General features: G+C 45.7%; 2 protein-coding genes across 5 annotated transcripts; both read left to right on the top strand.

Annotated features, from left to right (window-relative positions):
- The first annotated feature begins 201 nt into the window (after positions 1 to 201).
- On the top strand, positions 202 to 5,526 carry LOC125510464 (protein DETOXIFICATION 16). 4 transcript variants are annotated; one of them, XM_048675648.2, is made up of 10 exons: positions 202 to 649; positions 1,317 to 1,426; positions 1,506 to 1,783; positions 1,893 to 2,437; positions 2,525 to 2,611; positions 2,688 to 2,744; positions 2,847 to 3,085; positions 3,283 to 3,401; positions 3,511 to 3,597; positions 5,256 to 5,526. In XM_048675648.2, exons 3-10 carry the CDS (start codon positions 1,529 to 1,531, stop codon positions 5,457 to 5,459), a joined length of 1,593 nt encoding a protein of 530 aa, XP_048531605.1. In that variant the 5' UTR covers positions 202 to 649; positions 1,317 to 1,426; positions 1,506 to 1,528; the 3' UTR covers positions 5,460 to 5,526. The 4 variants fall into 4 exon arrangements, with proteins under 4 accessions (XP_048531605.1, XP_048531604.1, XP_048531607.1 ...); XM_048675647.2 differs by lacking the exon at positions 1,317 to 1,426; XM_048675650.2 differs by lacking the exon at positions 1,317 to 1,426 and having other exon boundaries at positions 4,719 to 5,256.
- An 879-nt stretch (positions 5,527 to 6,405) lies between these two features.
- Positions 6,406 to 9,061, top strand: LOC125510465 (protein DETOXIFICATION 16). Its single transcript, XM_048675651.2, has 8 exons — positions 6,406 to 6,682; positions 6,790 to 7,334; positions 7,423 to 7,509; positions 7,585 to 7,641; positions 7,744 to 7,982; positions 8,177 to 8,295; positions 8,421 to 8,507; positions 8,629 to 9,061. Exons 1-8 carry the CDS (start codon positions 6,428 to 6,430, stop codon positions 8,686 to 8,688), a joined length of 1,449 nt encoding a protein of 482 aa, XP_048531608.2. The 5' UTR covers positions 6,406 to 6,427; the 3' UTR covers positions 8,689 to 9,061.
- Positions 9,062 to 22,013: the final 12,952 nt, after the last annotated feature.

Genomic DNA, 22,013 nt, shown 5'->3' with positions numbered 1-22,013 from the left:
TATTCCGTGCTATCAGATATTGTATTCCCGTGAATATCATGACTTGAATAAAATTTTCAGTTTGGTAAAGCACATCTAAATATGCCATAAATATTACATATCTAGATGTGCCATAAATATTACACGTCTATGTCCTAAGTTATTGATCTTACGCCGAGATTCGTGTGGATATCTTACTAAAGTTTTTCACCGCTGAGAAAAAAAAACTCTGCCGATTCGCCCACGACGTAGTCAGGTCAACGCACCTCTCGAGCTCTCTCGCCCGAGACCGACGCCGGCAGTGCCGCACGCCGCCTCCGTCTCTTCTCCCCGACCCTACCTGCACATCCCCGCCGTCGATCTGCTCAGCCCCGCCGCTGTTCGATCTCCTAAGCTCGGCCGCGTATCTGCTCAGCCCCGCCGCCGTCGGGCGTCACCACACCTGCAGCCACCATCGACGCTGGACCACGGCGAGGCGTCGATGCCCTCCATGGCGGGAGCTGGGATGAGGGCGTCCATGACGGGCAGGACCCCGTCCTCCCCCAGTCTCCCACCTCCTCCCTTCAGCGGCCCGACCCAATACGATGGCATCATTCCATCATCCCCATGGCCGCCGCCTTCCTCGGCCGGGGACAACTTCGTCCCCGGGGCCGCCTGAGCCGCTGCTGCGGTACGCCTCTTTATCCACACCCTTTCCTGGTCTCTTCTCTTCCTTCCTCACATCACAGTCTCCAAATTTGTTGTTGCCCATGCCTGATTTAGGAGAAAACAACGAGCTTGTGAGAAAATCTGTCCGGCTCTGTTTGTTTCTACAATTGGCTCCGAATCACTCGTGGACACTTGGACGTGCTTCAGGCAATTGCACTGGAAATGGCCCGAATATAGATTCAGCTTCACTGGCAAAGCTGATTCCAAATGGCTGTTGGTTTCAGCTTTTGATTTTTCCTATGAGAATTCTGCTGCCTAAAGCAGAAACAAACACGGCCGGATGGTTAACTGATACCTTGATGGCAGTGCATCTTAGGAAATTAATTCCCTTTTGTGTATGCGTCATCAAGTACAGTAGGTCGTAGCACGTCAGGGGTTCAGATATGACACATGACGACGATTGCGGCTCCGGCCGCCGGCAATGATTGATTTCGTTACCTGTGAGATCATCAACGCCTGCAACTTTCCAATTTCTGACTATAATATGTGCAAATGTGCTGATCGAGCATGTGCTGTTAATCGTTCCATCCAATCTTGCTCGTCAGATAGTTTATTCTTGAACTTGGCCACCAAGCTGCCTCCTTTGTCTAACATGACATGACGAGATTCTTTTACTCCACTTGACCCAGGCACGCTGAAATTGACTTGTTCAGCTTGCCTGCCAAGCGAGTAACTCTGTTTCCTCTTGGTTCCTTACTGAATTTGTCCTCGAGTGGCCGGCCTATACAACATTATTGAGGTTGATTACTACTAGTATATTCTTTCACAAACATGATAAATATACCCCCACTTCACTTGTTAACACCTACCTTCTTCAGAGCCAGAGCGTGAGATTTCAAGTATGTTGCCAGCCATGGAGGAGCCCCTTGTTGGGGGCAACAGCAGCACTGAGGAGACAGGAGGGGCAAAAGAGAGCTTGGTGGTGACCGAGGTTAAGAAGCAGCTGTACCTCGCCGGGCCCCTCGTCGTCGGATGCCTGTTGCAGAGCGTCGTGCAGATGATATCGGTCATGTTTGTCGGCCATCTCGGTGAGCTCGCTCTCTCGAGTGCCTCCATCGCCACCTCCTTTGCCGGTGTCACCGGCTTCAGCTTGTTGGTATATTTTATGTGAATTCGTCACCTCTCCTACATATTTTGATCTTCATGAATGAACAACTAACATCAACCTGAATATCTTCTCTTGTATCTGTTTGTAATCATCTTAGTCTGGCATGGCGAGCAGCTTGGACACACTGTGTGGGCAAGCCTTCGGGGCAAGACAGTACCATCTGCTTGGCATCTACAAGCAGAGGGCAATCCTTGTGCTCACTCTGGTGAGCGTTGTGGTTGCCGTGCTCTGGGCGTACACCGGGCAGATCCTCCTGCTCTTCGGCCAGGACCCAGAGATTGCCATGGGGGCAGGGAGCTACATCCGGTGGATGATTCCAGCACTGTTCGCTTACGGACTGCTGCAGTGCCATGTTCGGTTCCTCCAGACGCAGAATATCGTCCTCCCGGTGATGGCGAGCGCAGGCGTCACGGCGCTGAGCCACGTGCTTGTGTGCTGGTTGCTGGTGTACAAGCTTGGGCTGGGCAACAAGGGCGCTGCCCTGGCCAATGGCATCTCATACCTGGCCAATGTGTCAATCTTGGCTATCTACATCAGGGTCTCTCCATCCTGCAGGAGCACCTGGACAGGCCTCTCAAAGGAGGCGTTTCACGACATCCTTAGCTTCATGAAGCTAGCCGTGCCATCTGCGCTGATGGTTTGGTGAGTTTTAGTTTGTGCCCCTCAGATTTGCAGGTAGATTTTTTTCGCGCTCCATCTTCGACTGAATCTGATCCTACATGTACACAGCCTAGAGTGGTGGTCGTTTGAGCTGCTGGTACTTCTCTCCGGACTTCTCCCTAATCCCAAGCTGGAGGCATCGGTGTTGTCCATTTGGTGAGTTGCAGTTTTTCAGGGAGTATTTCACATTCTGTATGCCCTGTACTGACGGGAAATATGGAACTGCTTGCAGCTTGAACACATCTTCATTAGCATTCATGATCCCCTTCGGTCTTGGGGCAGCCATAAGGTACGACCGAACAACTCTGTCTCATAACCTTTTGCCATGCTTGCACTACTACTTTATCGTACAGTCATTTTGGCAATGAAACTGTGTATCTTGTCATTGTAGCACCCGTGTTTCAAACGAGCTTGGTGCTGGGCGACCTGAAGCTGCCCGTCTGGCTACTCGTGTGACCATGGTTCTGGGTCTCGTGACAGGTGTGTCGTTAGGACTTATTATGATCTCGGTGCGCAATCTATGGGGGTATGCGTACAGCAACGAGAAGGAGGTGGCAGAGTACATTGCGAGAATGATGCCGCTTCTCTCTGTGTCGATCATTTTTGACGATCTGCAATGCGTTCTTTCAGGTAAATATAGACGATACACCAAATAACACAATTCCATGTACTTGGCTTGCAAGACCATTTCCTGAATTTCAACTCTAGACTTATCTTCTTGCCTCGTATCATTTGGATGAACATCATTGATGAATGATATGTAGCATTTTGGTGAACATTACTCTCAAGATACCTGATCGTAGAGTGGGGTACTTGATATATTCCAGGTATTGTCAGGGGCTGTGGCTTGCAAAGGGTTGGTGCTTGTGTCAATCTCAGTGCATACTACCTTGTCGGCATTCCAGCGGCGCTATGCTTTGCCTTTGTCTACCATCTTGGCGGCATGGTACTGATTTTACCACCCATACCATGCATACAGAAAGTTGCAGTTTCACCTCTATTTCATTCTCATGTGAAGAAACCTCTCAAAACATATGTAATGGTATGAACTCCAGGGGCTGTGGTTCGGAATAATCTGCGGGATAGTGGTACAGATGCTGCTGCTGCTGGGCATTACCATGCGCACCAACTGGGATAAAGAGGTAAGGCAAATCAAACCAAAGCCTCTGCCACGCATTACGCATTATTTCGTCGGTTGGCTTCTTGGTGTCTCGAATTCTTATAGCGTGTGGCTCATCATCTTCCATTTCTCCTCCCTAGGCTCTCAAGGCAGCGGACAGAGTTTTCAGTTCGTCTCTGCCTCTAGACATGACGACATGAACATGGAACATGATGCATAATTGCTCTTGGCCAGGACCAGGATGCTGGTTGGGCAAAGGAGATAAGGAACTCGTTAAGAATTTAGAGTTAAAGAATTTAGAATTGGTCAAGGCTTCGTCTCCATGTCACCAACATGGCGCTTCCTCTATGGAAACATCACCCGACGAAATGATCTGTTTTGGTGGTTTTTGTCGAAGGCATGAGATGGGATGGATGTTTTCACAGGCAAATGCATGCCACTCACTTGATACGGTATGGGAATAAATCAATAAAGCAAAAATGTGGTGTTTACTAGAAAGTCCGTGAGATAAACGCACCATTCATCATTGAACTCTCGTGGGATGAGCACATTGGTCACACGTCCCAAAATGTGTAAAAATGGTCACTTTGGTTTGTTTCATGAGCAAATGGGTCAGTCCCCGTTTCCAGCCGTAATGGGCCTACTTGGCTTGCTGACTCAGTGTGGGACACACTGTCAGAATTTTGTCGGCGAAAAATCGTACAGGAGGGACTCGTTTTATTCAATGCGGCCCTTTAGGTTATTGTTTTGTTTTTTTTTCCGCAAAAATGGCCGTCGGTTCTCCGTCAAAATCCCCAATTCACCCAAATCCTGCCAAATCCCTAGCTCTTCTTCTCACTCGGCCATCTCTCTCAATCTGACACCGCCGCCACCTAGCCCGAGATGGACCAGTTCCAGGGAGAGAGCTGACGGCCAGAGAACAGAGATGACCAGATGCGAGGCGAGACCTCTGCAGGTGCACCTTGTCCACCTTGTCCTGATTTGCCACCCTGCATCCCAAAATATATTGCAAGTCTGAATGTATGCCCTCTCTGGTCAATGATCTTGCTCTCCCTCTCTTCTCCCATGCTATTTTTCTCTTGTTATTTGTGATCTCTGATGTTACATTAATTTCTTTCTACCGATGGACATGGTAATCTGCAGGGAGTGGGCATCTAGGAAGAGTGCAGTGAAAAGAATAGATGCACTGATGTTAGTAAAAAAACAGTGCAATGGCAGTTCCCAGTTTCTACGAAAACAAAGTGAAGAGGAATGACTTACTTTACGGTTATGTTTACGAAAACAAAGTCCAGTCTTGAATTGTATAGTTGATAGAGTAGTTAATTTTGGAATTTGATCCTGGCTTGCTAATTCAAATTTACTTAATTTTTAAATTCCATAAGAATTATAAACTGCATACGCGGTACAATGTTGTTCAAGACAGACTCTTTACATCTGGACAGATCATGTTGATGTGACGTAGGCTGTAAATAGCCTTACAATCTTGAAGCTAGACAACATTTTGATCCTTATAGCCTTTGTTTCCTCAAGTGTATCAACTGATTCCTTGTATTCTTTCTGCTCTAGCATATTTACATGTATCCTTAAATGTTGCTTCTTTTTCCTTGAGATGCTAGACCGCAGTGTTTTTTTTCCACTACAATGATGTATATTTTCTGATTTCATTTGTTGTTGATGCAGTGGAAAGCGGGATCAACAGCTGAATATTGTTATGCTAATACTTTTCTTGCTGGTGTGTGCTTTTATCAGTTAAAATGCATGTTTCTCAAGAGACACAAACTGCAATTGATTCAGAATGAGAGTAGCAACTTTCGCCTTTGCTTCTGCCACATACTTTTGTATATTGACATTCAACTGTTTTGGTCGTTCCCATTTAGTTTCTAAATTCCAGTTAAGCCTTGTGGAAGTGTAGCAGATCATAAATTTGAGACATGGATCCAACTTTCTTATGGTGCATGGAGAAATACTTACCACGTCAGATTTCAGATCTGGACTTTAGACTTCAGAAGTTCCTTTGGCCCATTCTGTCAGGTCTTTATTTCTTCTTCTCTTGCATTACGTTTCAGATTTGGACTTCTCTACATTTGCTCCCCATCTTAGATCATTATTTGTTCTACTTCTTGTGCATTTTATATATGACATTCTTTGTCAACTCTTTGTTTCTTCTTCTCTTGCATTACATTTCAGATTTGGATTTCTGTAAATTTGCTCCCTATCTTAGATGACTATTTGTTGTACTTTTTGTGCATTTTTCTATGTCGTTACATTGGTGCAGTGATTTCGTTTGCACTTCATTCTTCCTAAAAATAGCCCTACAAAAAAAATAAAAATAGCCCTATGAAGTTTCTACACAAATTTGGAAGACATGTTTTCCTTCAGTCTTTTGGAAGAATTGGCCAGATATGACACATGACGACGAGAGCTTCCAACTTTTGACTATAATAGTGCAATCATCAACGCCTGTAGCTTTCCAACTTTTGACTATAATAGGCTCTGGCTCCGGCCATAATTGAGCATGTGCTGTTAACTGTTCCATTCAATCTTGCTCGTCAGATAGTTTATTATGTCAGATATCTTGAACTTGGCTGCCAAGCTGCCGCGTTTGTCTCACATCACATGAGATTCTGTACTCCACTTGACCCAGGCATGCTGAAAATGACTGGTTCAGGGGCACGTTCAGTTCAACTTGGCTGCCAAGCGAGTTCCTCTGTTTCCTCGTGGCTTCCTTACTGAATTAATCCTCCAGTGGCGGGCCTATACAGCATTGATGAGGTTGATTATTGGTACATACGTGATAAATACGCCCTCACCTCACCCACCATCTTCAGAGCCAGAGCTTTCAAGTTTCAAGTATGTTGCCAGCCATGGAGGAGCCCCTTGTTGGGGGCAGAAGCGACACCGAGGAGACAGGAGGGCCAAAGGAGAGCTTGGTGGTGACTGAGGTTAAGAAGCAGCTCTACCTCGCCGGGCCCCTCATCGCCGGATGCCTGCTGCAGAACGTCGTGCAGATGATATCGGTCATGTTTGTCGGCCATCTCGGCGAGCTCGCCCTCTCGAGTGCCTCCATCGCCACCTCCTTTGCGAATGTCACCGGCTTCAGCTTGATGGTACGTCAATTCATCTCCTACATGTTTTGATCCTCATGGATGAACAACTGACGTCGACCTGATTACCTGAATGGTTTTTTCTTTGTATCTGTTGATGATCATCTTAGGCTGGCATGGCGAGCAGCTTGGACACACTGTGTGGTCAAGCCTTCGGGGCAAAACGGTACCATCAGCTCGGCATCTACAAGCAGAGGGCGATCCTCGTGCTCACTCTGGTGAGTGTTGTGGTTGCAGTGCTCTGGGCGTACACCGGGCAGATCCTCCTGCTCTTCGGCCAGGACCCAGAGATTGCCATGGGGGCAGGGAGCTACATCCGGTGGATGATTCCGGCACTGTTCGCTTACGGACTGCTGCAGTGCCACGTCCGATTCCTCCAGACAAAAAGCATCGTACTCCCGGTGATGGCGAGCGCAGGCGTGACGGCGCTGAGCCACGTGCTTGTGTGCTGGTTGCTGGTGTACAAGCTTGGGCTGGGCAACAAGGGCGCTGCCCTGGCCAATGCTGTCTCGTACCTGGCCAATGTGTCAATCTTGGCTCTCTACATCAGGGTCTCTCCATCCTGCAAGAGAACCTGGACAGGGCTCTCAAAGGAGGCGTTTCACGACATCGTCAGCTTCATGAAGCTTGCCCTGCCATCTGCACTGATGGTTTGGTGAGTTTAAGTTTGTGCCCCTCAGATTTGGAGGTGGATTTTTTTCCGCGTTCCATCTTCGACTGAACCTGATCCTACATGTGCACAGCTTAGAGTGGTGGTCGTTTGAGCTGCTGGTACTTCTCTCCGGACTTCTCGCAAATCCTAAGCTCGAGGCATCGGTGTTGTCCATTTGGTGAGTTGCATTTTTCATGGAGTATTTCACATTCTGTATGCCCTGTTCTGATGGGAAATATGGATCTGCTTGCAGCTTAAACACGGCTTCATTAACATTCATGATCCCCTTCGGGCTTGGGGCAGCCATAAGGTACGACTGAACAACTCAGCCTCATAACCTTTTGCCATGGCTGCACTACAACTTTATCGCACAATCACTTTGGCAATTAAACCGTGTATCTTGTCATTGTAGCACCCGTGTTTCAAACGAGCTTGGTGCTGGGCGACCTGAAGCTGCCCGTCTGGCTACTCGTGTGACCATGGTTCTGGGTCTCATGACAGGTGTGACGTTAGGACTTATTATGATCTCGGTGCGCAATCTATGGGGGTATGCATACAGCAATGAGAAGGAGGTGGTGGAGTACATTTCAAGAATGATGCCGCTTCTTTCCGTGTCGATCATTTTCGACGATATGCAATGTGTTCTTTCAGGTAAATATAGATGATGCACCAAATAACACAAGTTCCAAGTACTTGCAGACCATTTCCTGAATTTCTACTCTAGTCTATCTTCTTGCCTCGTATCATTTCGATGAGCATCATTGATGAGCGATATGTAGCATCTCGGTGAACATTACTCTCAAGATACTGATTGCAGCGTGTGGTATATATACTTGATATTCCAGGTGTCGTTAGGGGCTGTGGCCTGCAAAGGATTGGAGCTTGTGTCAATCTCAGTGCATACTACCTTGTCGGCATCCCAGCGGCGCTATGCTTTGCCTTTGTCTTCCATCTTGGCGGAATGGTACTGATTTCACCACCCACACCATACCATAACATACCATACCATACAGAAAGTTGCAGTTTCACTTGTACATATTTCTCATCTGAAGAAACCTCTCAAAACTAACTTATGGGTCTGAACTTCAGGGGCTGTGGTTTGGAATAATCTGCGGATTAATCGTGCAGATGCTGCTGCTGCTGGCCATCACCATGCGGACCAACTGGGACAAAGAGGTAGGCAAAGCAAATCAAACCAAAACATCTGCCACGCATACGCTTTGTTCCATTGGTCGGCTTCTCGGTGTCTCGAATTCTTGTAGTGTGTGGCTCATCATCTTCCATTTCTCCTCTGTAGGCTCTCAAGGCAAAGGACAGAGTTTTCAATTCGTCGCTACCTCTAGACATGACATCATGAACATGGAACAAGATGCACAATTGCTCTTGGCCAGGACCAGGGCGCTGACTGGGCAAAGGAGGCAAGGAACTCGTGAAGAATTAATTGGTCATCACTTAGTCTCCATGTCACCAGCATGGCGCTTTCTTGAAGGAAATGTCACCCGACGAATGGTCTGTTTTGGTGATTTTTGTCCAACACATGAGATAGAAATAGAATGGATGTTCTCACAGGCAAAGGCATGGCACTCAGTCGATACGGTATAAGGGAATAAATCAATGAAGAAAAAATGTGGTGTTTACTAGAAAATATGCAGTATGGATGCAACATTTTCCCTTTGAGAATTTAGTAGAGTAGATTATTATTTTCTTGGTAACAAAATATTAGGTTGTTTTGTCTCGGTGGTCGCTGATGTGGAAAAACTGAATTACTACACTGCCCAACGACAAGGAAGTGGTGGAATATGGGCGGAGGCAATTCCATCGTCTAGATTTGCCAAGGATCACTTGATCAAGTACATGATGAATTTGTGACACGTTTTGGGGGGAAAATATTGGGCAGACGATGGAATTTGTGACAAGTTAAAAAAAGCAGAATCCATTTTAGTGGACCGGGATGACATCGGCAAACTGATGGGGCCTATCAAGTAATAGAACTCATTCCCCTAAAAAAGAAGGAAAACACTTGGCATCAACTGGCGGATCACACGTGAGCATCCGCCGGCTCATTCGTACTACACGTGTCCTGCCCAAGCGGTTCTTTTTCTTTCTTTCTTTCGATCAACGCCACCCCTGCTTATTGCTCACTGTCTGCTATGACCAGTTTCCGCAGCAAGGTCTCTGTTACAAAAACTACTGTAAAACCTTTGTTGCACAAAAATTAAATTTGCAATGAGACCCCTATTGCAAAAAATAAAAATAAAAATTAAAACAAGACGTCTGTTGCAACAAAAAGTAACAAGATCTCTGTTAAATGATAAAAGGTGATGCTCGATCACTTAATGCATCAGATTCGACGGCTCGCGAGGTGGTGGATCTTTTAAAAAGATCCTCTGGTCTACGCGTAGCACCGCCCAAAAAAGAAGCAATAAAACACATTTGTCACTTGATCAAATGCTTTGTTCTAAAAAACAAAAAACTTGATCCACTGTCTGTGTACATAGGGGGTCTTCTCCACGATCGGTCATCCAAATCACCAATTAACCAATTAATAAATGTTGGTTTACTCCTTCTCTTGAGCGCACTTGATGTTTGCTATGCAAGGGTGAATGGGTGCACATTGCATTAGGTTTCTTTTTGGGCATTGCACATTGCATTAGTTTGTTGGGTCACTTTTGACTTTCCTTTGCTATGCAAATTTTAGAACTCACGCGAGTCTTTCGTTTTCGGTCTTTTGGGGGAACGGGGAACATTAAGTGTTTTTTAGGTTTTCTTTTTGAGAGAAAAGTATTTTTTGGATAGGAGAGAAGATATTGTGCTATGTTATATGGACAACTTGTTTGAGTTGAACAAAAAAAAACATATCCTTTATGACGTTCCTCTGAATTTGTGTCACTTTTGTTCTTAACCAGCATCAAATTTTACATTTAATGGGGAACCGGGGAATACATCAAAACTCACATGGGAGTCTGAGGGACCCTTGTGTCCTTTGCACTTCAAGATTAATCGTTTTTGCGTTTCTTGTTCCCTATGGTATATCTACAACGGATATTTGCATTGCTTAGGCTTGAGCACTAGTAATTGTCTAGTCTGGTACATTGCACTAGGAACTACTATTGTGTGTATAATTAGACATTGTACGTATCAATTGATGCGGCGAATTTCAGTAGATAGAGAAGTTGATAAAAGTAGAGAGAGGAATATGTATGCCCCTGTTACAACACATGGGCATATTTTCTAGTAACAGAAAAAACTTAGAGATGTTGTTCACGACCTCCACATACGCGATCCTATCGGGGGTGGACCTCTTTCACCAACATTTCATGCCCCCCCCCCTCCCCCCGACGTGGAGTGCATCATTGTAATCAAGGCCTGCTCCTGGCGACTGGATGACATCCTCTCTTGGGCCCCGGACCCACGCAGCATCTTCAGCGTACGAATCGCATACAAGCTTGCTCTTCCGGAGCGAACCAGCACCACCGCGTGCGCCACGAGCAGGGTACCGGACGACACTCGTGCCGTTTGGAAGGCAGTGTAGGGTGCCCTGCTCCCCCTAAGGCACGAGTCTCTGCATGACGAGTTGAGACCAACTCGTTGGCTACTTTGGAAAATAAACATATGAGGAAGCTTGAGGTCTCTAATATTTGTGCTTGTGTCGAATGGAATGAGAGGACACCTTCCACGCTCTCTGCAGATGCCCCTTGGCGCGGCGGTTATGGACGGCGACGTCGGACAAATGGAGGATGCCGCGGGTGGAGGACGTCATCAACGCTGGTCCTGAATGGATCATCCACCTTCTGGATAGTTGTACTGATCTTGGGCGCCTCCCTGTGCTCATGACACTTTGGAGAAATTGGTACGTTCGGAATGAAGTTTACCACGAGAAGCCGGCACCCCCGGTTGAGGCATCCCGCAGATTCATCAGCAGCTACAATGAGAGTTTGCTCAATATACAGCAGCACCCTGCTTGTGCAGATGTTGCTAAAGGAAAGACAGTTATCTCGTACACACTACCAGGGAAGGCCACATGCAAGACCGGCAGCGCCTGGCCGTATCCCGGAACGCTGGTGCAAGCCGCCTGTGGGAGGGGTGAAGCTCAACGTCGACGTACGGCGCGTGGAGAGAAGATGATGGGACGGGAGGTGCTGGTATGATCTTGCGCGAACACAATGGTGGGATTATCTTCGCATCATGTCGCTTCATCCAAAGGTGTGCAACAGTGCAAGTGCGCTGGAAGCCGAGGCCGCCGCATCCCGCATGTATGGAAGGAGTAGGCCTCGCCCTCGAATAATGGAGTACCGGTCCTTTGATCCTTGAGGCGGACTGTGCTACTACAGCTAGTATGCTCAACGATCCTTTGCTTAACATAGGTCCCCTGTTGCGACCATGATAGAAGAGACGAAGAGGCAACTCACCGGGCGCCAGCATCAAATGGAAAGCATCAGTAGAGAGTAGAACCATGCAAGCATGCACTAGCCCAGATGGGGCGATCCTTGCCTAAAACTGCTGTTTGGTTACGCTCTGCACCTGATGGGGTTGACTTGTAACCTTATGCCAACAAGAATGTAATGACTTTGCTTAAGTATTGAAAAGTTTCCCATTCGCAAAAAAAAAAGAATGTACATTTCTATGACTGTTTGATTATCTATGTAGTTTAATTCCACGTTGCATTATTAGTATGGATATAGGGTACCGGATATGAGATACACGGGTGTGGACGACATGATTTGAGAAGTGCCTGTCCATGGCTGTTTGAGGCGTTTGAGGGCCTGGATTTGCCCATCACGGCTGTAGATGCTCTACCAAACTTGGCAAATCCACACCTGCATATCTCATATTCCGAACATTATATCCATACAAATTCATGTAACTACTACGTAGATCACCAAACGATCAAAATCGACAAGAAACAGACATATAAACTGATAGCAAACGGGCATAATTCACATAAACATCACCAACAGATCACCAAGCGGGCATAAGTCACACAGTTCAAAGATCCGGCACATTGTAACTACATACTAGAACTAGATTATAAACAGGAGAGGGCGACCTTCACCACTTCCTCGTCGGCCCTTTGCCCTCCCGGTCGCCGGCGCAACTGTAGGAGTCCGCGGCAGGAGGTGGGTCCATGTCGGAGCCGTCGGACTCATTGTCGGAGGAGGAATCGGAGATGATGGTGTAGCCTTGCAAGCGCCGGACGGTGCGGTCCTGCTTGCGCTTGAGCTTGGCCACCCTCACCGCCTCCCACTCAGATTGCTCAATGCCAAGCCAGAGCTGCTTGGCGTTGATCCTTTGGAGTCGTAGGACCTTTGTCTCCGCCTCAATAAGTGACTGACGATGCACCCACTCGAGAAGACGGTCCTCATCGTTGGGCATCGGCATCACGCGGCGGCGAGAGGACTGCGTAGCCGTGTTAGACCCGTCCCCCATCTCCCTTGCCCTTGTTGGGGAACGTAGTAATTTCAAAAAATTTCCTACGCACACGCAAGATCATGGTGATGCATAGCAACGAGAGGGGAGAGTGTTGTCTACGTACCCTCGTAGACCGGCAACGGAAGTGTTGACACAACGTAGAGGAAGTAGTCGTGCGTCTTCCCGATCCGACTGATCCAAGTACCGAACGTACGACACCTCCGAGTTCTGCACACGTTCAACTCGGTGACGTCCCTCGAGCTCCGATCCAGCCGAGTGTTGAGGGAGAGTTTCGTCAGCACGATGGCGTGATGACGGTGATGATGTTCTACCGACGCAGGGCTTCGCCTAAGCACCGCTACGATATGACCGAGGTGAAATATGGTGGAAGGGGGCACCGCACACGACTAAGGAACGATCACGAAGATCAACTTGTGTGTCATGGGGTGCCCCCTGCCCCCGTATATAAAGGAGGGAGGGGGGAGGTGCAGCCGCCCCCTAGGGGTGCGCCTGGAGGAGTCCTACTCCCACCGGGAGTAGGACTTCCCCCTCTTGCCTTGTTGGAGAAGGAAAGGGGAAGGGGGAAAGAGGAAAGGGGGGCGCCGCCCCCCCTTCCTTGTCCTATTCGGACTAGGGGGGAGGGGGCGCGCGGCCTGCCCTGGCCGGCCCTCCTCTTCTCCCTTAGGGCCCATGTAGGCCCATTAACCCCCGGGAGAGTTCCGGTAACCCCCCGGTACTCCGGTAAAATCCCGATTTCACCCGGAACGATTCCGATATCCAAATATAGGCTTCCAATATATCAATCTTTATGTCTCGACCATTTCGAGACTCCTCGTCATGTCCGTGATCACATCCGGGACTCCGAACAACCTTCGGCACATCAAAACACAAAAAACCCTAATTATGATTGATGTCTACTACACAACCTTCTTCTTGTAGACGTTGTTGGGCCTCCAAGTGCAGAGGTTTGTAGGACAGTAGCAAATTTCCCTCAAGTGGATGACCTAAGGTTTATCAATCCGTAGGAGGCGTAGGATGAAGATGGTCTCTCTCAAGCAACCCTGCAACCCAATAACAAAGAGTCTCTTGTGTCCCCAACACACCCAATACAATGGTACATTGTATAGGTGCACTAGTTCGGCGAAGAGATGGTGAAACAAGTGGTATATGGATAGTAGATAAAGGTATTTGTAATCTGAAATAATAAAAACAGCAAGGTAGCAAATAGTAAAAGTGAGTAAACGGTATTGCAATGATGGTAAACAAGGCCTAGGGTTCATACTTTCGCTAGTGTAAGTTCCCTCAACAATACTAACATAATTGGATCACATAACTATCCCTCAACATGCAACAAAGAGTCACTCCAAAGTCACTAATAGCGGAGAACGAACGAAGAGATTATGGTAGGGTACAAAACCACCTCAAAGTTATTCTTTCCAATCAATCCGTTGGGCTATTCCTATAAGTGTCACAAACAGCCCTAGAGTTCGTACTAGAATAACACCTTAAGACACAAATCAATCAAAACCCTAATGTCACCTAGATACTCCAATGTCACCTCAAGTATCCGTGGGCATGATTATACGATATGCATCACACAATCTCAATTCATCTATTCAACCAACACATAGAACCTCAAAGAGTGCCCCAAAGATCTACCGGAGAATCACGACGAAAACGTGTGCCAACCCCTATGCATAGGTTCATGAACCCGCAAGTTGGTCACCTTAACATACATCAAGTGGCACGCGGTATCCCATTGTCACCACAGATATCCACGGCAAGACATACATCAAGTGTTCTCAAATCTTTAAAGACTCAATCCGATAAGATTACTTCAAAGGGGAAACTCGATTCGTTACAAGAGAGAAGAGGGGGGAAGAAACATCATAGGATCCAAATATAATAGCAAAGCTCGCGATACATCAAGATCGTATCATCTCAAGAACACGAGAGAGAGAGATCAAACACATAGCTACTGGTAGATACCCTCAGCCCCGAGGGAGAACTACTCCCTCCTCGTCATGGAGAGCGCCAGGATGATGAAGATGGCCACCGGAGAGGGTTCCCCCCTCCGGCAGGGTGCCGGAACAGGGTCCCGATTGACTTTTGGTGGCTACGGAGGCTTCTGGCGGCGGAACTCCCGATCTATCTTGCGTTCTGGAAGTTTTAGGTCACGTGGGTATATATGGGTGCAGGGAGGACGTCGGAGGAGCCACGGGGGTCCCACGAGACAGGGGGCGCGCCCTTGGGGGGCCCACCCTCGTGAGCACCTCGTGTCTCCCCTGACGTGGGGTCCAAGTTCATCAGGTGTGTTCCCTTCCAAAAATAACTTCTCCAGTTGATTTCGTTCCGTTTGACTCCGTTTGATATTCCTTTTCTTCAAAATACTGAAATAGGCATAAAACAACAAATCTGGGCTGGGACTCCGGTTAATAGGTTAGTCCCAAAAGTAATATAAAAGTGGATAATAAAGCCTAATATTGCCTAAAACAGTAGATAATATAGCATGGAGCAATCAAAAATTATAGATACGTTGGAGACGTATCAAGCATCCCCAAGCATAATTCCTGCTCGTCCTCGAGTAGGTAAATGATAAAAACGAATTTTTGATGCGGAGTGCTACTTGACATAATTTCAATGTAATTCTTCTTAATTGTGGCATGAATATTCAGATCCATAAGATTCAAGACGAAAGTTCATATTGACATAGAAACAATAATACTTCAAGCATACTAACAAAGCAATTATGTCTTCTCAAAATAACATGCCAAAGAAGGTTATCCCTACAAAATCATATAGTCTAGCTATGCTCTATCTTCACCACACAAAATATTTAAATCATGCACAACCCCGATGACAAGCCAAGCAATTGTTTTATACTTTTGATGTTCTCAAACTTTTTCAATCTTCACGCAATACATGAGTGTGAGCCATGGATATAGCACTATAGGTGGAATAGAATGGTGGTTGTGGAGAAGACAAAAAGGGAGAAGATAGTCTCACATCGACTAGGCGTATCAACGGGCTATGGAGATGCCCATCAACAGATATCAATGTGAGTGAGTAGGGATTGCCATGCAACGGATGCACTAGAGCTATAAGTATATGAAAGCTCAACAAAAGAAACTAGTGGGTGTGCATCCAACTCGCTTGCTCACGAAGACCTAGGACATTTTGAGGAAGCCCATCATTGGAATATACAAGCCAAGTTCTATAATGAAAGATTCCCACTAGTATATGAAAGTGACAACATAGGAGACTCTCTATCATGAAGATCATGGTGCTACTTTGAAGCACAAGTGTGGTAAAAGGATAGTATCATTGTCCCTTCTCTCTTTTTATCTCATTTTTTATTTTTTTATTTGGGCTTTTTCTCTTTTTTATGGCCTCTTTTCTTTCTTTTTTTATTTGGGCTTCTTTGGCCTCTTTTCTTTCTTCTTTTTTATTTGGGCTTCTTTGGCCTCTTTTATTTATTTTTCGTTCGGAGTCTCATCCCGACTTGTGAGGGAATCATAGTCTTCATCATCCTTTCCTCACTGGGACAATGCTCTAATAATGATAATCATCACACTTTTATTTTCTTACAACTCAAGATTTACAACTCGATACTTAAGACAAGATATGACTCTATATGAATGCCTCCGGCGGTGTACCGGGATGTGCAATGATGCATGAGTGACATGTATGAAAGAATTATGAACGGTGGCTTTGCCAAAAATACGATGTCAACTACATGATCATGCTAGCAATATGACAATGATTAATGTGTCATAATAAACTGGATGGTGGAAAGTTGCATGGCAATATATCTCGGAATGGCTATGGAAATGCCATAATAGGTAGCTATGGTGGCTGTTTTGAGGAAGGTATATGGTGGGTTTATGGTACCGGCGAAAGTTGCGCGGTACTAGAGAGGCTAGCAATGGTGGAAGGGTGAGAGTGCGTATAATCCATGGACTCAACATTAGTCATAAAGAACAAACATACTTATTGCAAAAATCTAGAAGTTATCAAAGCAAAGTACTACGCGCATGCTCCTAGGGGGATAGATTGGTAGGAAAAGACCATCGCTCGTCCCCGACCGCCACTCATAAGGAAGACAATCAATAAATAAATCATGCTCCGACTTCATCACATAACGGTTCACCATACGTGCATGCTACGGGAATCACAAACTTTAACACAAGTATCTTTCAAATTCACAACTACTCAACTAGCATGACTCTAATATTACCATCCTCATATCTCAAAACAATCATCAAGTATCAAACTTCTCTTAGTATTCAACACACTCATAAGAGAATTTTATTATTCTTGAATACCTAGCATATTAGGATTTTAAGCAAATTACCATGCTATTTAAGACTCTCAAAATAATCTAAGTGAAGCATGAGAGTTCACCTATTTCTTCAAAATAAAACTACCACCATGCTCTAAAAGATATAAGTGAAGCACTAGAGCAAATGACAAACTACTCCGAAAGATATAAGTGAAGATCAATGAGTAGTCGAATAATTATGCAACTATGTAAAGACTCTCTAACATTTAATAATTTAAGATCTTGGTATTCTATTCAAACACCAAGCAAAGAAAAATAAAATGACATTCTAAGAATAGCAAACATCATGTGAAGAAGCAAAAACTTAGGATCAACCGATACTAACCGATAGTGTTGAAGAAGAAAGGTGGGATGCCAACCGGAGCATCCCCAAGCTTAGACGCTTGAGACTTCTTGAAATATTATCTTGGGGTGCCTTGGGCATCCCCAATATTGAGCTTTTGTGTCTCCTTAATCCTCTCATATCACGGTCTCCCTAAATCTGAAAAGCTTCATCCACACAAAACTCAACAAGGACTCGTGAGATAAGTTAGTATAAACCATTGCCAAAATCTTATCATACTCTACTGTAGTAAATCCCTAAAATTATTATTAAACATTGAATACTAAATGTCTCTGCATATTTAATAGTCCTATCATCAAATAGAATCATTAAAGAAGCAAACATATGCAAACATAACAGCAATCTGCCTAAACAGGATAGTCTGTAAAGAATGCTGCAACATCCATACTTCCCTAACTCCAAAAATTATGAAATAAAATTACCACTGTAGTAAATTTATCAGAGCTTAATATGCAAAATGTTTCAACATTTTATCACATTCGGACTTTTCTAGGGAATTATTGCAACAGCGGTAAACTTTCTGTTTTCAAACAGCAACATGTATACTTGTAACATAGGCATAGTAAAGGCTATCAATGCCACTTTTATTGAAATAAAAGATGCAAAACATTTTTCTAAATAACAGAAAGAAAATCCCAATAAATTGACACTCCAAGCAAAACACATATCATGTGGTGAATAAAAATATAGCTCCAAGTAAAGTTACCTATGAACGAAGACGAAAGAGGGGATGCCTTCCGGGGAATCCCCAAGCTTAGGCTCTTGGCTATCCTTGAATATTACCTTGGGGTGCCTTGGGCATCCCCAAGCTTAGGCTCTTGCCACTCCTTATTCCATAGTCCATCGAATCCTTACCCAAAACTTGAAAACTTCACAACACAAAACTTAAAGTAGAAAACTCATGAGCCCCGTTAGCGAAAGAAAACAAAAGACCACTTCAAGGTACTGTAATGAACTCATTCCTTATTTATACGGGTGTTATAACTACTGTATTCCAACTTATCTATGGTTTATAAACTATTTTACTAGCCATAGATTCATCAAAATAAGCAAACAACACACGAAAAACAGAATCTGTCAAAAACAGAACAGTCTGTAGTAATCTGGATCAAACGTATACTTCTGGAACTCATAAAATTCTCAAATAAATTTCTGGACCTGAGGAATTTATCTATTAATCGTCTTCAAAAAGAATTAACTAAATAACACTCTCCAAATAAAAATGGCAGCAATTCTCGTGAGCGCTAAGGTTTCTGTTTTTTACAGCATGATCAACAAGACTTTCCCCAAGTCTTCCCAAAGGTTCTACTTGGCACAAACACTAATTAAAAGGATAAAACCACATCTAAACAGAGGCTAGATGAATTATTTATTACTAAACAGGAACAAAAGGCAAGGAACTAAAATAAAATTTGGTTGCCTCCCAACAAGCACTATCGTTTAACGCCCCTAGCTAGGCATGATGATTTCAATGATGCTCACATAAAAGATAAGAATTGAAATATAAAGAGAGCATCATGAAGAATATGACTAGCACATTTAAGTCTAACATACTTCCTATGCATAGGGATTTTGTGAGCAAACAACTTGTGGGAACAATAATCAACTAGCATAGGAGGGCAAAACAAGCATAACTTCGAGATTTTAAGCACATAGAGAGGAAACTTGGTATTATTGCAATTCCTACAAGCATACGTTCCTCCCTCATAATAATTTTCAGTAGCATCATGAATGAATTCAACAATATAATCCACACCTAAAGCATTCTTTTCATGATCTGCAAGCATAGAAAATTTATTACTCTCCACATAAGCAAAATTCTTCTCATGAATAATAGTGGGAGCAAACTCAACAAAATAATTATCATGTGAGGCATAATCCAATTGAAAACTAAAATCATGATGACAAGATTCATGGATATCTTTATTCTTTATAGCATACAAGTCATCACAATAATCATCATAGATAGCAACTTTGTTCTCATAATCAATTGGAACCTCTTCCGGAATAGTGTAATCATTACTAAATAAAGTCATGACCTCTCCAAATCCACTTTCATCAATATAATCATCATAAATAGGAGGCATGCTTTCATCATAATAAATTTGCTCATCAAAACTTGGGGGACAAAAAATATCATCTTCATCAAACGTAGCTTCCCCAAGCTTGTGGCTTTGCATATTATTAGCAACATGGATATTCAAAGAATTCGTACTAACAACATTGCAATCATGCTCATCATTCAAAGATTTAGTGCCAAACATTTTATAGATTTCTTCCTCTAGCACTTGAGCACAATTTTCCTTTCCATCATACTCACGAAAGATATTAAAAAGGTGAAGCGTATGAGACAAACTCAATTCCATTTTTTATAGTTTTATTTTATAAACTAAACTAGTGATAAAACAAGAAACTAAAAGACTCGATTGCAAGATCTAAAGCTATACCTTCAAGCGCTAACCTCCTCGGCAACGACGCCTGTCGGGGATATACCCCGCGGTATGACCCGGCTGGAGTTGTAAACCGGCTGGGACTTGGTAAACCGGCGGAAATTAAAACCGGCAGAGAGTTAAGACAGAGAGTCAAGACAGATGGCTAAGACAGACGATAAACCGGCTGGTGGTAAACCGGCATACAATGTTAAACCGGCAGACAATGTTAAACCGACAGACAATGTTAAACCGGCAGACGTTAAGAAGTCTAGGAAAGGAAGTCAAAATAGTTAAAGTTAAAGTCCGAGTTGGACTCCACATGTAACCCGCCCCTTCAACATATATAAGGAGGGGTAGTGCTCCCCAAAGGGGGACAGAGAAAAAGCAACAATCTCTAGGGCTAGACACAACTAGAGGAGAGCCGGTTTACGGCGACTCCCTCGTGATGATAATGAGATCTAGCCTCAAACAGCATGTAGGGTTGTTACCGGATGATGTTTCCCGGGGCCCGAAGCTGTCTAAACCCTTGTCTTGTGTTGCGTCTCTCGATTCCGCTCAACCCCTCTCAAGCCACCACATAGATGCGTTGGCCTCGCGACTAAGTCCTCACACTAAGGACATCTGACATGTTAATTCCACGATAGTTGGCGCCCACCGTGGGGCCTGCGCACGGTGGTGTTGAGTTCTTGAAGGGATTTCTCCCGAGGATCGAGAAGTTCAAAATTATCTGGATCAAGAAGAACTGGTTTGGAAGAGTCTGCACTTGCAATCCATGAGATGCGTCCAAAGGAAAATTAGGGTTGCATATAGTGCGACGGATCATGACCCGGCGATCCATCGAGTCAGAAAATGAATCAGTATTTGTTACATTAAACATCAAATGCTGGCGGGTCACAGTGTCCTGGTCGGATCAGAGGAGTCGTCAAACCGCCTTCTGGCCTTGAGCCGTTAAACCGCCGCACTTTGGGTCGTTGACCCGCCTCACTGTGCACCTCTGCCGTCTTGCCATGACGAGTTGCCGTACATGATATCGTCGATCCGACAGTTCGAGTAAAGATGACTTCCGCCAGAGCGGCCGGTGCGGTCCGGCAAGACTGAGACCGATTCAGAGTACTTCGTCGTTTTATTATCGTTTCCTACTGTGAGAGCCAACATGCATTAAGGAAATTACATCAAAGAAAAAACCGGGGTAAAGTCCACGACCCAGAAACGGATAAGGCCCTGACCCAGATTCACCGCATCAGGCCGCCTCCGTTGCCTCTATGACCTCACCCGCCGACCGGGCCGAAGTCGCCCTGGCCCCGTCGCCTCTACCGCTGTGATCTGCCATCGCCTCCACAACGATTTCAAAGCCACCTTGTGCAGGGCACGTCTCTTAAGTCAGGAAGCTGGCGGGTTAAGCGGGAAGCCACTGGTTGACTTATTTTACTCTAAGATGCCCGCGGTTACAAGCTGCCCTCCACGCCTCGGCTGCTGTCATGGTCTTCCTTCACCGCTGTCGCTGAGACCCTTCGCTGTTTTGCGCCGTCTTCAAGATGCGGCCCCCTGCGGTCGAGTCTTCCCATTCCGGCTCACCACTCGCCGCTTTATCCAGTCGCCTCTAACACGGGAGAGCCGCCGCCCATGCCGCGACCGCTCTCGAAACCGCGTGTCTGGCGCCTCCATCTACGACCAGCCACTGCTCCGGGCTGCCTCCGTTTCCCCTCCGCTGGCCGCCTTCACTTGAACCGCCGAGCTGACCCGCGGATCCGCCTCTAGTTGCGGCCTTGCCTCTTTCGGCCACCATCGCGCTTGGTTGTTTCCTTTGAGCCACCGGCTTCACCCGCGCCTGGTCCCCTTTACTGACGCGCCCGCGCCGCTTCGCTACAGTGGTTAAATTCCGTGTCGGTTCACTTTTCGTTTTTTGGGGCGGAGCCAGGTCCGGCTACTGGAGCCCGTTGAGTTCCTTGGCCAAGTTTGTTCTAGAGGCTCAGAATCCTCCGTTGACCCGCCTCGTTGAACCACCAAATCGCCCTCGTCAGCACGCCGTGAGCCACGCTTCGCTGTTACAAATTCGCTAGCACGCTAAGCCACCGCGGCGCCCGCCTCTGCCGTGGGCAAGCCTCCACCGGCGGTCGTCTTCAAGTCGCCCTGACGGGTTTGCCTCCTTGACTCCA

This window comes from Triticum urartu, chromosome 5A, assembly GCF_056163025.1.
Source record: "Triticum urartu cultivar PI428250 chromosome 5A, HENAU_Tu73, whole genome shotgun sequence".
Lineage (NCBI taxonomy): Eukaryota > Viridiplantae > Streptophyta > Magnoliopsida > Poales > Poaceae > Triticum > Triticum urartu.
Note: the sequence above shows the minus strand (reverse complement) of the source record. Positions and strands in the feature narration are given on the sequence as shown.